Source organism: Salvelinus alpinus, chromosome 2, assembly GCF_045679555.1.
Source record: "Salvelinus alpinus chromosome 2, SLU_Salpinus.1, whole genome shotgun sequence".
NCBI lineage: Eukaryota > Metazoa > Chordata > Actinopteri > Salmoniformes > Salmonidae > Salvelinus > Salvelinus alpinus.
The window spans coordinates 97,498,092-97,511,953 of NC_092087.1; the positions used below are offsets into that span (position 1 = coordinate 97,498,092).

The 13,862-nt window shown below is 44.0% G+C and overlaps 1 protein-coding gene across 1 annotated transcript in view; it reads left to right on the forward strand.

Moving 5' to 3' along the window:
* The window catches only part of LOC139541891 (perforin-1-like), a 45,839-nt gene that overhangs the window by 26,115 nt on the left and 5,862 nt on the right, over positions 1 to 13,862 (forward strand). Inside the window, exons 4-6 of the mRNA XM_071346777.1 lie at positions 6,408 to 6,624; positions 7,082 to 7,390; positions 12,230 to 12,423. Coding sequence (XP_071202878.1) covers positions 6,408 to 6,624; positions 7,082 to 7,390; positions 12,230 to 12,423 — 720 coding nt within the window. The remainder of the gene's footprint in view (positions 1 to 6,407; positions 6,625 to 7,081; positions 7,391 to 12,229; positions 12,424 to 13,862) is intronic.

A 13,862-nucleotide genomic window follows, 5' to 3' on the forward strand; every position in this document is an offset into this window, starting at 1 on the left:
ACACTGTTTGTATTCGGTCATGCTTCCGGTCACCTTGCCCTGGTTAAAAGCAGTGGTTCGCGCTTTCAGTTTCACGCGAATGCTGCCGTCAATCCACGGTTTCTGGTTTGGGAATGTTTTTATCGTTGCTGTGGGTACGACATCGTCAATGCACTTCCTAATGAACTCGCTCACCGAATCAGCATATTCGTCAATATTGTTGTTGGACGCGATGCGGAACATATTCCAATCCGCGTGATCGAAGCAGTCTTGAAGCGTGGATTCAGATTGGTCGGACCAGCGTTGAACAGACCTGAGCGCGGGAGCTTGTTGTTTGAGTTTTTGTTTGTAGGCTGGAATCAACAAAATGGAGTCGTGGTCAGCTTTTCCGAAAGGGGGGCGGGGGAGGGCCTTATAAGCGTCGCGGAAATTAGTATAACAATGGTCTAGTGTTTTTCCAGCCCTGGTAGCACAATCGATATGCTGATAGAATTTAGGGAGTTTTGTTTTTAGATTAGCCTTGTTAAAATCCCCAGCTACGATGAATGCAGCCTCAGGGTGTGTGGTTTCCAGTTTACAAAGAGTCAGATAAAGTTCGTTCAGGGCCATCGATGTGTCTGCTTGGGGGGGAATGTATACGGCTGTGATTATGATTGACGAGAATTCCCTTGGTAGATAATGCGGTCGACATTTGATTGTGAGGAGTTCTAGATCAGGTGAACAGAACGACTTGAGTTCTTGTGTGTTGTTATGATGATCACACCACTTCTTGTTAATCATAAGGCATACCCCCCCGCCCCTCTTCTTACCGGAAAGATGTTTGTTTCTGTCGGCGCGATGCATGAAGAAACCAGCTGGCTGCACCGACTCCGTTAGCGTCCCTTGAGTTAGCCATGTTTCCGTGAAGCAGAGCACGTTGCAATCCCTGATGTCTCTCTGGAATGCTACCCGTGCTCGGATTTCATCAACCTTATTGTCAAGAGACTGGACATTGGCGAGTAGTATGCTAGGGAGTGGAGCGCGATGTGCCCGTCTCCGAAGCCTGACCACGAGACCGCCACGTTTTCCCCTTTTTCGGCGTCGCACAGGGTCGCCGGCTGGGATCAGATCCATTGTATTGTGTGGAAGGCAAAACACTGGATCCGTTTCGGGAAAGTCATATTCCTGGTAGGAACGATGATGAGTTGACGTTAATCGTATATTCAGTAGTTCCTCCCGACTGTATGTAATGAAACCTAAGATTACCCGGGGTACCGATGTAAGAAATAACACGTAAAAAAACAAAATACTGCATATTTTCCAAGGAACACGAAGCGAGGCAGCCATCTCTTTTCGGCGCCGGAAGTTGTATGTGACCATTAACATCTGATAACCATGTGTATGTGACCAATAACATCTACTAACCATGTGTATGTGACCAATAACATCTGATAACCATGTGTATGTGACCAATAACATCTGATAACCATGTGTATGTGACCAATAACATCTGATAACCATGTGTATGTGACCAATAACATCTGATAACCATGTGTATGTGACCAATAACATCTGCTAACCATGTGTATGTGACCAATAACATCTGATAACCATGTGTATGTGACCAATAACATCTGCTAACCATGTGTATGTGACCATTAACATCTGATAACCATGTGTATGTGACCATTAACATCTGCTAACCATGTGTATGTGACCATTAACATCTGCTAACCATGTGTATGTGACCATTAACATCTGCTAACCATGTGTATGTGACCAATAACATCTACTAACCGTGTGTATGTGACCATTAACATCTGCTAACCGTGTGTATGTGACCATTAACATCTGCTAACCGTGTGTATGTGACCATTAACATCTGCTAACCATGTGTATGTGACCATTAACATCTGCTAACCATGTGTATGTGACCAATAACATCTGCTAACCATGTGTATGTGACCAATAACATCTACTAACCGTGTGTATGTGACCATTAACATCTGCTAACCGTGTGTATGTGACCATTAACATCTGCTAACCGTGTGTATGTGACCATTAACATCTACTAACCGTGTGTATGTGACCATTAACATCTACTAACCGGGTGTATGTGACCAATAACATCTGATAACCGTGTGTATGTGACCATTAACATCTACTAACCGTGTGTATGTGACCATTAACATCTGCTAACCGTGTGTATGTGACCATTAACATCTGCTAACCATGTGTATGTGACCATTAACATCTGCTAACCATGTGTATGTGACCATTAACATCTGCTAACCATGTGTATGTGACCATTAACATCTACTAACCATGTGTATGTGACCAATAACATCTGCTAACCATGTGTATGTGACCAATAACATCTGCTAACCATGTGTATGTGACCAATAACATCTACTAACCATGTGTATGTGACCAATAACATCTGATAACCATGTGTATGTGACCAATAACATCTGATAACCATGTGTATGTGACCAATAACATCTGATAACCATGTGTATGTGACCAATAACATCTGATAACCATGTGTATGTGACCAATAACATCTGCTAACCATGTGTATGTGACCAATAACATCTGATAACCATGTGTATGTGACCAATAACATCTGCTAACCATGTGTATGTGACCATTAACATCTGATAACCATGTGTATGTGACCATTAACATCTGCTAACCATGTGTATGTGACCATTAACATCTGCTAACCATGTGTATGTGACCATTAACATCTGCTAACCATGTGTATGTGACCAATAACATCTACTAACCGTGTGTATGTGACCATTAACATCTGCTAACCGTGTGTATGTGACCATTAACATCTGCTAACCGTGTGTATGTGACCATTAACATCTGCTAACCATGTGTATGTGACCATTAACATCTGCTAACCATGTGTATGTGACCAATAACATCTGCTAACCATGTGTATGTGACCATTAACATCTGCTAACCATGTGTATGTGACCAATAACATCTACTAACCATGTGTATGTGACCAATAACATCTGATAACCATGTGTATGTGACCAATAACATCTGATAACCATGTGTATGTGACCAATAACATCTGATAACCATGTGTATGTGACCAATAACATCTGATAACCATGTGTATGTGACCAATAACATCTGCTAACCATGTGTATGTGACCAATAACATCTGATAACCATGTGTATGTGACCAATAACATCTGCTAACCATGTGTATGTGACCATTAACATCTGATAACCATGTGTATGTGACCATTAACATCTGCTAACCATGTGTATGTGACCATTAACATCTGCTAACCATGTGTATGTGACCATTAACATCTGCTAACCATGTGTATGTGACCAATAACATCTGCTAACCGTGTGTATGTGACCATTAACATCTGCTAACCGTGTGTATGTGACCATTAACATCTACTAACCGTGTGTATGTGACCATTAACATCTACTAACCGGGTGTATGTGACCAATAACATCTGATAACCGTGTGTATGTGACCATTAACATCTACTAACCGTGTGTATGTGACCATTAACATCTGCTAACCGTGTGTATGTGACCATTAACATCTGCTAACCATGTGTATGTGACCATTAACATCTGCTAACCATGTGTATGTGACCATTAACATCTGCTAACCATGTGTATGTGACCATTAACATCTACTAACCATGTGTATGTGACCAATAACATCTGCTAACCATGTGTATGTGACCAATAACATCTGCTAACCATGTGTATGTGACCAATAACATCTGCTAACCATGTGTATGTGACCAATAACATCTACTAACCGTGTGTATGTGACCAATAACATCTGCTAACCATGTGTATGTGACCAATAACATCTACTAACCATGTGTATGTGACCAATAACATCTACTAACCATGTGTATGTGACCAATAACATCTGCTAACCATGTGTATGTGACCAATAACATCTGCTAACCATGTGTATGTGACCAATAACATCTACTAACCATGTGTATGTGACCAATAACATCTGCTAACCATGTTTATGTGACCAATAACATCTACTAACCATGTGTATGTGACCAATAACATCTACTAACCATGTGCATGTGACCAATAACATCTGCTAACCATGTGTATGTGACCAATAACATTTTATTTTATATTAATTTTATTTGTTGAATATAATAGTTTTTCTTGAGTGTATTTTTAACAAAGCTGAGATGTACTTTGAAGTGCAGGAATACTGGTAAAATCAGTAGGAAGATCATAATGCCGTGAACCAAGAGGTTGTTAGTTCAAATCCCAGGTGAGGACATGTTGAATAAGAATTACTATATAAATAAACACAATGAGGTCAAATACAAATAAATATGCATTTGGAAAGTTTCCATATATTTTAACGTTACATCCTTATGCTAAAATGGATTCAATTATTTAAACATACTACCCCATAATGACAAAGTGAAAACATGTTTTTAGAATATTTTTGCAAATAAAATCAACAATTAAATAACAACCTTATTTACATAGGTATTCAGACCCTTTGCTATGATATTCTAAATTGAGCTCAGGTGCATCCTGTTTCCATTGATCATCCTTGAGATGTTTCTAAAACTTGATTGGAGTCCACCTGTGGTAAATGCAATTGATTGGACATGATTTGTAAAGGCACACACCTGTCTATATAAGGTCCCACAGTTGACAGTGTATGTCAGAGCAAAAACTAAGCCATGAGGTCGAACGAATTGTCCGTAGAGCTCTGAGACAGGATTGTGTCGAGGCATAGATCTGGGGGAGGGAACCAAAAAATTCCTGCAGCATTGAAGGTCCCCAAGAACACAGTGGCTTCTATCATTCTTAAATGGAAGAAGTTTTGAACCATCGAGACTCTTCCTAGAGGTGGCCACCCGTCTAAACTGATCAATCGCGGGAGAAGAGCCTTGTTCAGGGAGGTGATCAAGTACCCAATGGTCACTCTGACAGAGCTCCAGAGGTCCTCTGCGGAGATGGGAGATACTTCCAGAAGGACAACCATCTCTGCAGCACTCCCACAATCAGACCTTTATGGTAGTGGCCAGACCGAAGCCACTCCTCAGTAAAAGGCACATGACAGCCCGTTTGGAGTTTGACAAAGGGAACCTAAGTTTTCTCAGACCATGAGAAACAAGATTCTCTGGTCTGATGAAATCAAGATTGAACTCTTTGGCCACGTCTGGAGGAAACGTGGCACCATCCCTATGGTGAAGCATGGTGGTGGCAGCATCATGCTGTGGGGATGTTTTTCAGTGGCAGGGACTTGGAGACTAGTCAGGATCGAGGGAAAGATGAACGGAGCAAAGTACAGAGCAATCCTTGATGAAAACCTGCTCTAGAGCGCCCAGGACCTCAGACTTGGGGTGAAGGTCACCTTCCAACAGGACTACGACCCTAAGCACACAGCCAAGGAGTGGCTTCAGGAAAAGTCTCTAAATGCCATTGAGTGGCCCAGCCAGAGCCCAGACTTGAACCCGATCAAACATCTCTGGCAAGACCTGAATATAGCTGTGCATCGACGCTCCCCATCCAACCTGACAGAGCTTGAGAAGATCTGCAGAGAAGAATGGGAGAAACTCCCCAAATACAGGTGTGCCAAGCTTGTAGCATCATACCCAAGAAGACTCGAGGCTGTAATCGCTGCCAAAGGTGATTCAACAAAGTACTGAATAAAGGGTCTGAATATATATGTAACTGTGATATTTCAGTTGTTTTTGTATACATTTGCAAACATGTCTAAAAACCAGTTTTTGCTTTGTCATTATGGGCTATTGTGTTTAAAACAATTTTATAAATTTTAGAATAAGGTTCTAATGGAAATGGAAAAAGTCAAGGGGTCTGAATATTTTCATTTTTTTTGTAAGTTGAAAACATTATGTTAAATGATCTCTTAATGTTTCATAGTGACGAACAGGGCATCTCGTGAAAATGTGAATCCACATGTGAAAGGTTATGTGTAAAAATCCACATCTGAAGTGTTCCAAAAACACACGGTTTCACATGATTTCACATGTGAAATTGTATCTGAAAAAAAAGTTGCGCAAAATGTGGAATTTTCCCATGTGTGAAATCATGTGAATTTTCCATAAGGGTCTTCATTTCATAAAGGCTTTGTTCACACAGTCACCTCAGTTCTGATGTCTGGGCATATCTGATACATATCTGATCTTTTCCCCAATGTGTGAACTGGAACAACAACAAAAAACACAATGAATCTGATCTTTTGGGTTCCGATTTGTAACACATTCAAGTTTAAGTGGTTTTTCTGTATGTGACCTGCTGTTACCGCGACACCCACCAAAATGTTGAAAGGACCATTGCTTCTGTATGCTATAGTCTGAGAAAGGGTCAACCATTTGTAGATCAAGGTCGTCTGTGTCATATTTGAATTCACATCTGATATGCTAATTCCTGTGTTCCAGTTTACGCACGCCAAACACTCCTACTCTCAGTGATGAGTTCCGTAAGGACATTGATCGTCTGGGCTCATTATCTAAGACTTCTAAGGCCCAGTACCGCCGTCTCATAGACACCTATGGGACTCACTACATCCGCCAAGTTGACCTGGGAGGCCGGCTGACGATGACCACAGCAATACACACCTGTCAGGCCTCACATAGTGGCCTCTCTACAAACCAGGTGACTTACTTAGTCTCAATGCCTGCTGCAATAGAGGACATTTTCCATTAAAGGAAGCTACAGGAATTCAAACAGCAATCTGTAACCATTACGTACCACCAGATCCGTATACTGTTAGAGCAGGGCTCTTGAACCCTCCTGTAGGTTTACATCTATCTAATCCAGGTTTCTGCAACCCTGTTTTTTTGAGAACTATCCTCCTGTAGGTTTTCGCTCCAACCCCAGTTGTAACTAACCTGATTCAGCTCATCAACCAGCTAATTATTAGAATAAGGTGTACTAGATTAGAGCGAAAACCTACAACACAAAATTTTTTGTAACTATTTCTAGAAGTTCAGTTACATTCAGAAAATTCCATTGATTAATATTGCCCACGTAGCAAATGCATCACAGTCTTTTATGGAAGAAACCTTAAAGACAACTCTCTGAATATATGGCTGTGTATTCCTTCTCTCAGGTGGAATCCTGCTTGTCCAGGGGCTTTCAGGTGAACATTGGGATATCAGTTTCCTCTAGCGACGAAAGGTGCTCCAAAGTTCTGGACAACCGTGACTCGAAGACCTCCTACAGCTCTAGCTTCCTCAGCCACCACACTAGGGTGGTGGGAGGCTCCGGTTGGCCGGGGGAGCTGTCACTCAACCGTAATGACTCAGTGGGGTTCCGTAGTTGGATGAGAACCTTGAAGAACTTCCCGGACGTAATCTACTATTTTCTAACGCCTCTGCACCTGCTCATACCCAACACGGCTGTCCAGCAGGGAGTTAAGGTAACCTTTGGTTGTTGATATATTTCCCTCAAATTCATTACTGGACCTTGAAGCCAGTTCCACAGCTTTTTTTCTTTCTTGCCCTCTAATCAGGGACTGATTTAGACCTGGCACACCAGGTGGGTGAAATAATAAGGTTTGGACACACACATTTTTCTAGGTGGCAAAGGTCTGGCTGGATATTGTCATTTTTCGGTGTAGTAACAAACCCCCAGCCATGCAACCCCAAACTGCTCACATCTGTTGTTGGCAGAGAGAACATTTTGCAGTTTTAAAGCAGATTTCCTTCCATTCTACACATCTTGCCATGTCTTATGTGTGTTCAAGTGATACCTGTGACGGGGCCCCCTGGGACCCCCTGGGGGTTGAGGCATAAATACGGAATGAGTAACGATAACATGGCTATATACAGGGGGTGCTAGTTCAGAGTCAATGTGCATGAGGTGATTGAAGTAGAAATGTACATATAGGTAGGGGTAACTAGGCAACATGATAATAAACACAGTGTGTTAAGTGTGTTAATTAATCAAATGGCCTATTTACATTGACCCCCCCCCATGGACTATTTATATTGACCTCCCACCTCCATTTATTTTTACACTGCTGCTACCTGCTGTCTATCTATGCACAGTCACTTTACCCATACCTACATGAACAATGTACCTTGACCAACCTGTTCCCCCGCACATTGACTTGGTACCAGCACTTTTGTCTTGCTGAACTTGAGGGAGAGGTTGTTGTCCTGGTACCACAATGCCAGGTCACCGACCTCCTCCCTACAGGCTGTGTGGTAAACCACGGGGTGTTGGGATGAGCGTGCAGAGATTAACGCAGAGACAGGGAGGTTTTAGTCCACAAACACAACTTTCCAACATCCGCATTGCCGTGCTGGGCCCCCGACCTGTGGATGACGGAGAAAGAGAATCGTTGTAAGGACAGGAACAGTGAACTTCCTCCCGAGGAGTTAATACTCGAGGGTGTCCAGTGCCCACTTCACGGCAAGGCACTCCTTCTCAACAATCGAGTACAACTTCTCTCTCAGGAGGAGCTTCCTGCTGACATACATGATTGGGTGCTCCTCGCCTTCCTGCTCTTGGGACAAAACGGCCCCTACCCCTGTCTCAGACGTGTCTGTCTGGACCAGGAGGTTTATTGAGAAGTCCGGAGTGACGAGTACCTGGTGCAAACATAGGGCATCCTTCAGGGCCTGGAATGCCGCCTCTGTGTCCTCCGTTCATCGCACCATCTGGGGTAGTCGTGCCTTAGTTATGTACCAATTGACTGTAGTAGCCTGCTAACCCCAGGAATGACTCCACCTGCTCCTTGGTTCGGGGGACTGGCCATTCCCTAACGGCAGCAATTTTCTTTTTTCTTGGGGCTTCACATTTCCCCTCCCGATCTCCCGATCTGATCTGTACTCCACCTCGGTGTAGCCCAGCTTGCACTTGTGGGGGTTCGCGGTCAGACCTGCATCCCTTAGCGCATCTACAACTGCCTGTAACCTACAAAGGTGGGACTCCTAACTGTCACTGTGCACAATTATGTCATCCAAATAGGCAGCCGCGTACTCACTGTGCGGCCGCAAGATGCGGTCCATGAGTTGCTGAAAGGTCGCTGGTCCCCCTCGGAGCCAGAAAGGAAGAACCCGGTAGTGGTATAGGCCCACCGGGGTGTAGAAGGCCGTCTTCTCCTGGGAGGCCGCTGCTAGCGGCAACTGCTAGTACCCCTTCGTCAGGTCCAACGCGCTGACGTATCTCGCCATACCCAGGCGGTCAATCAGTTCATCCACCAGTGGCATGGTGTAGGCGTCGAACTTACTGACCTCATTCAGGCCCCGGAAGTCATTGCGGTACCAGTTTCGGTACCAGCAGTATAGGGCTAGACCACTCACTGTGGGACTCCTCCAGTTCCCGCATCTCTAGCATTGTCGTCACTTCCTGCTGGACCGCCACTCTCCGGGCTTTTGGTATCCGGTATGGCCGTTTACGCACTTTTTCTCCCAGACGTGGTGTTCTTCGGCTTGCAAGCGTCCCCTTTTCCTCCAAACATAACGATGGTCATTTTGGCCAAACAGTTCTATTTTTGTTTCATTAGACCAGAGGACATTTCTGCAAAAAGTACGATCTTTGTCCACATGTGCAGTTGCAAACCGTAGTCTTGCTTTTTTATGATGGTTTTGGAGCATTGGCTTCTTCCTTGCTGAGCGGCTTTTCAGGTGATGTCAATATAGGACTCGTTTTACCGTGGATATAGATACTTTGTACCTGTTTCCTCCAGCATCTTCACAAGGTCCATTGCTGTTTTTCTGGGATTGATTTGCACTTTTCACAACAAAGTCCGTTCATCTCTAGGAAACAGAACGCATCTCCTTCCTGAGCGGTATGACGGCTGCGTGGTCCCATGGTGTTTATACTTGCGTACTATTGTTTGTACAGATGAACGTGGTACCTTCAGGCATTTGGAAATTGCTCCCAAGGATGAACCAGACATGTGGAGGTCTACAATTTTTTTTCTGAGGTCTTGCCTGATTTCTTTTGATTTTCCCATGATGTCAAGCAAATAGGCACTGAGTTTGAAGATAGGCCTTGAAATACATCCACAGGTACATCGCCAATTGACTCAAATGATGTCAATTAGCCTAACAAAAGCTTCCAAAGCAATAACATAATTTTCTGGAATTTTCCAAGCTGTTTATACGCACAGTCATCTTAGTGTATGTAAACTTCTGACCCACTGGAATTGTGATACAGTAAAATATAAGTGAAATAATCTGTCTGAAAACAATTGTTGGAAAAATGACTTGTGTCATGCACAAAGTAGATGTCCTAACCGACTTGCCAAAACTATAGTTTGTTAACAAAAAATGTGTGGAGTGGTTGAAAAACTAGTTTTAATGACTCCAACCTAAGTGTATGTAAACTTCCAACTTATATAACTAGGTAAGATATTAAAATCAAATTTTATTTGTCACATGTGCCGAATAGAACAGGTGAAATGCTTACTTACAAGTCCTTAACCAACAAAGCAGTTCAATAAATATATATTTACTATATTTATAGTTTATTTACTAAATAAATGCATGTAAAAAAAATCTATCAAAAAGTAACACAAGAAAATGACATAACAGTAAGGAGGCTATATACAGGGGGTACCGGTACCGAGTCAATGTGCGGGGATTACAGGTTAGTCGAGGTAATATGTACATGTAGGTAGGGGTAAAGGGACTATGCATTGATAATAAGCAGCGAGTAGCAGCAGTGTAAAAACAAAGGGGAGTGGAAAATGTGCCCTGTGCCCTGTTCCTCCTCCTCGCACTCGCCCTGAGGTGCGTGTCCCCAGCCCGGTACCACCAGTTCCGGCACCACGCACCAGGCCTACAGTGCGCCTCCAGGGTCAAGTGTGCCCTGTTCCTCCTCCTCGCACTCGCCCTGAGGTGCGTGTCCCCAGCCCGGTACCACCAGTTCCGGCACCACGCACCAGGCCTACAGTGCGCCTCCAGGGTCCAGTGTGCCCTGTTCCTCCTCCTCGCACTCGCCCTGAGGTGCGTGTCCCCAGCCCGGTACCACCAGTTCCGGCACCACGCACCAGGCCTACAGTGCGCCTCCAGGGTCCAGTATGCCCTGTTCCTCCTCCCCGCACTCGCCCTGAGGTGCGTGTCCCCAGCCCGGTACCACCAGTTCCGGCGCCGTGCACCAGGCCTACAGTGCGCCTCCAGGGTCCAGTATGCCCAGTTCCTCCTCCCCGCCCTCGCCCTGAGGTGCGTGTCCTCCTTCCAGAGCCGCCCGTCTGTCCTGAGCTGCCAGAGCCGCCCGTCTGTCCTGAGCTGCCAGAGCCGCCCGTCTGTCCTGAGCTGCCGTCTGTCCTGAGCTGCCAGAGCCGCCCGTCTGTCCTGATCTGCCAGAGCCGCCCGTCAGTCAGGAGCTGCCAGAGCCGCCCTCCTGTCCGGAGCTGCCAGAGTCGCCCTCCTGTCCGGAGCTGCCGGAGTCGCCCTCCTGTCCGGAGCTGCCGGAGTCGCCATCCTGTCCGGAGCTTCCGGAGTCGCCCTCCTGTCCGGAGCTGCCGGAGTCGCCCGTCAGTCCGGAGCTGCCAGAGTCGCCCGTCAGTCCAGAGGCGCCCTTCCGTCGAGTGGCGCCCTCTACGATGGTTTTCATTCCGGGGCCCGCTGCGAGGGTCCACGTCCTGCACCCGAGCCGCCGCCGTGAAGAAGGCCCACCCGGACCCTCCCCTTTAGAGTCAAGTTTTTGCGGCCGTAGTCCGCACCTTGGGGGGGGGGGGGGGGGTACTGTCACGCCCTGACCTTAGTATTCTTTGTTTTCTTTATTATTTTGGTTAGGTCAGGGTGTGACGAGGGTGGTATGTGTGTTTTTGTCTTGTCTAGGGTTTTGGTATGTCTAGGTGTGTGTGTGTAGTCTAGGCATTATGTAGGCCTATGGTGGCCTAGATTGGTTCCCAATCAGAGACAGCTGTTTATCGTTGTCTCTGATTGGGTATCCTATTTAGGTTGCCATTTTCCAGAATTGGTTTGTGGGTTATTGTCTTTGTGAAGTTGCATGTATGCACTCTTTGTTTATAGCAGTCACGTTCGTTTTGTTATTTTGTTATCTTGTTAGTTTGTTTAGTGTTCTTCGTGTTTAGTCATCTTGGATTAAAAATATGTCTTCACGTCACGCTGCACTTTGGTCTCCTCACTACTACGATCGTGACACCTGTTGAATCCTGGACACCTGTTCTTTCTTGGAGATTCTTGCCACAGGATGCAGAAATACAACCTAAAATCTGGATCTTAGGTTATATGTTATATATCAATTAATATGTTAACATTTTGTTCAAAATACAAAGGAGGCTGTCCAGGATTACCTGAAGGAGAACACCCTCCCAGACAGCACCGGGGAACTGTCCTGTGGGGATCGTTACTCTAATCTGGACTCAAACTGCTGCCTCAGGAATGTCTCGCAGGGAAGACTGGTGGTGACGGTGGTCAGAGCCTGGGAACTTTATGGAGACTATTATTGGATAGCGGGAGACACTGACGGGTATGTGATGTTATTGCACAATTTCTGTCCTCTGCAGAGTTGTAGTGGAGGCTAAACACAAGTAAACCGTTTTTAACCCATCTATCGAGCAACAAGTTTATTGCAGTTTAACCTTTTGTCAATAGGGGGGCGCTATTTTCACTTTGTAAAAAATCATGCCCAAATTAAACTGCCTCGTACTCTATTCTTGCTCGTATAATATGCATATTATTATTACTATTGGATAGAAAACACTCTCAAGTTTCTAAAACCGTTTGAATTATATCTGTGAGTAAAACAGAACTCATTTTGCAGCAAACTTCCTGACAGGAAGTGAAAAATCTGAAATCGAGGCTCTGTTCCAGGCCCTCCCTAATCTTTTGCTTGAAATCTATTAGTATACATGCACTTTATACGCCTTCCACTAGATGTCAAAAGGCAGTGAGAGGTGGAATGGGGTGTCTAGCTTGATCTGAGGCCGAACAAAAGCTTTTGGAATGACGTGTCTGGAAATTTCATTGTCTTCGAAGGCGCGAGAAGGAACCCCAGATTGCCTTCTGAAAAGCTTTCGGTATACACGTTAGATATCTCCGGCTCTGATTTTATTTGATAGATGTGATAAAAACATCATAAAGTATTTTTTTTCAACCGAGTTGTATCAGTTTATTGAACGTTAATTGCGTCTTGCATTAAGAACTAGTGTATCTTTCATTTGCTGTACAACATGTATTTTTTAGTAAAGTTTATGATGAGTTATTTGATTAGATTAGGTGACTGTCCAAAACATCTCCGGATAATTTTGTGCATTTTGACTACGTATTCACATTGTAAAACCACGATTTGTACCGCTAAATATGCACATTTTCGAACAAAACATATATGTATTGTGTAACATGATGTTATAGGACTGTCATCTGATGAAGTTTGTCAAGGTTAGTGAATCATTTTATATCTTTTGCTGTTTTTTTGCGATCGCTACCTTTGCGGTGAATGAATGCGGTTGTGTGGTTGGCTATTGTGGTAAGCTAATATAATGCTATATTGTGTTTTTGCTGTAAAACACTTTTAAAAAAAATCTGAAATATTGGCTGGATTCACAAGATGTTTATCTTTCATTTGCTGTACACCATGTATTTTTCATAAATGTTTTATGATGAGTATTTAGGTATTTCACGTTGCTCTCTGTAATTATTCTGGCTGCTTTGGTGATATTTCTTATGGTAGCTGCAATGTAAAACTATGATTTATACCTCAAATATGCACATTTTCGAACAAAACATAGATTTATTGTATAACATGTTATAAGACTGTCATCTGATGAAGTTGTTTCTTGGTTAGTAACTAATTATATCTCTATTTGGTCGGTTTTGTGATAGCTACCTATGCGGTAGAAAAATTGTGAAAATATGCGGTTGAGTCTTTTGCTATTGTGGTTAGCTAATAGAAATACATATTGTGTT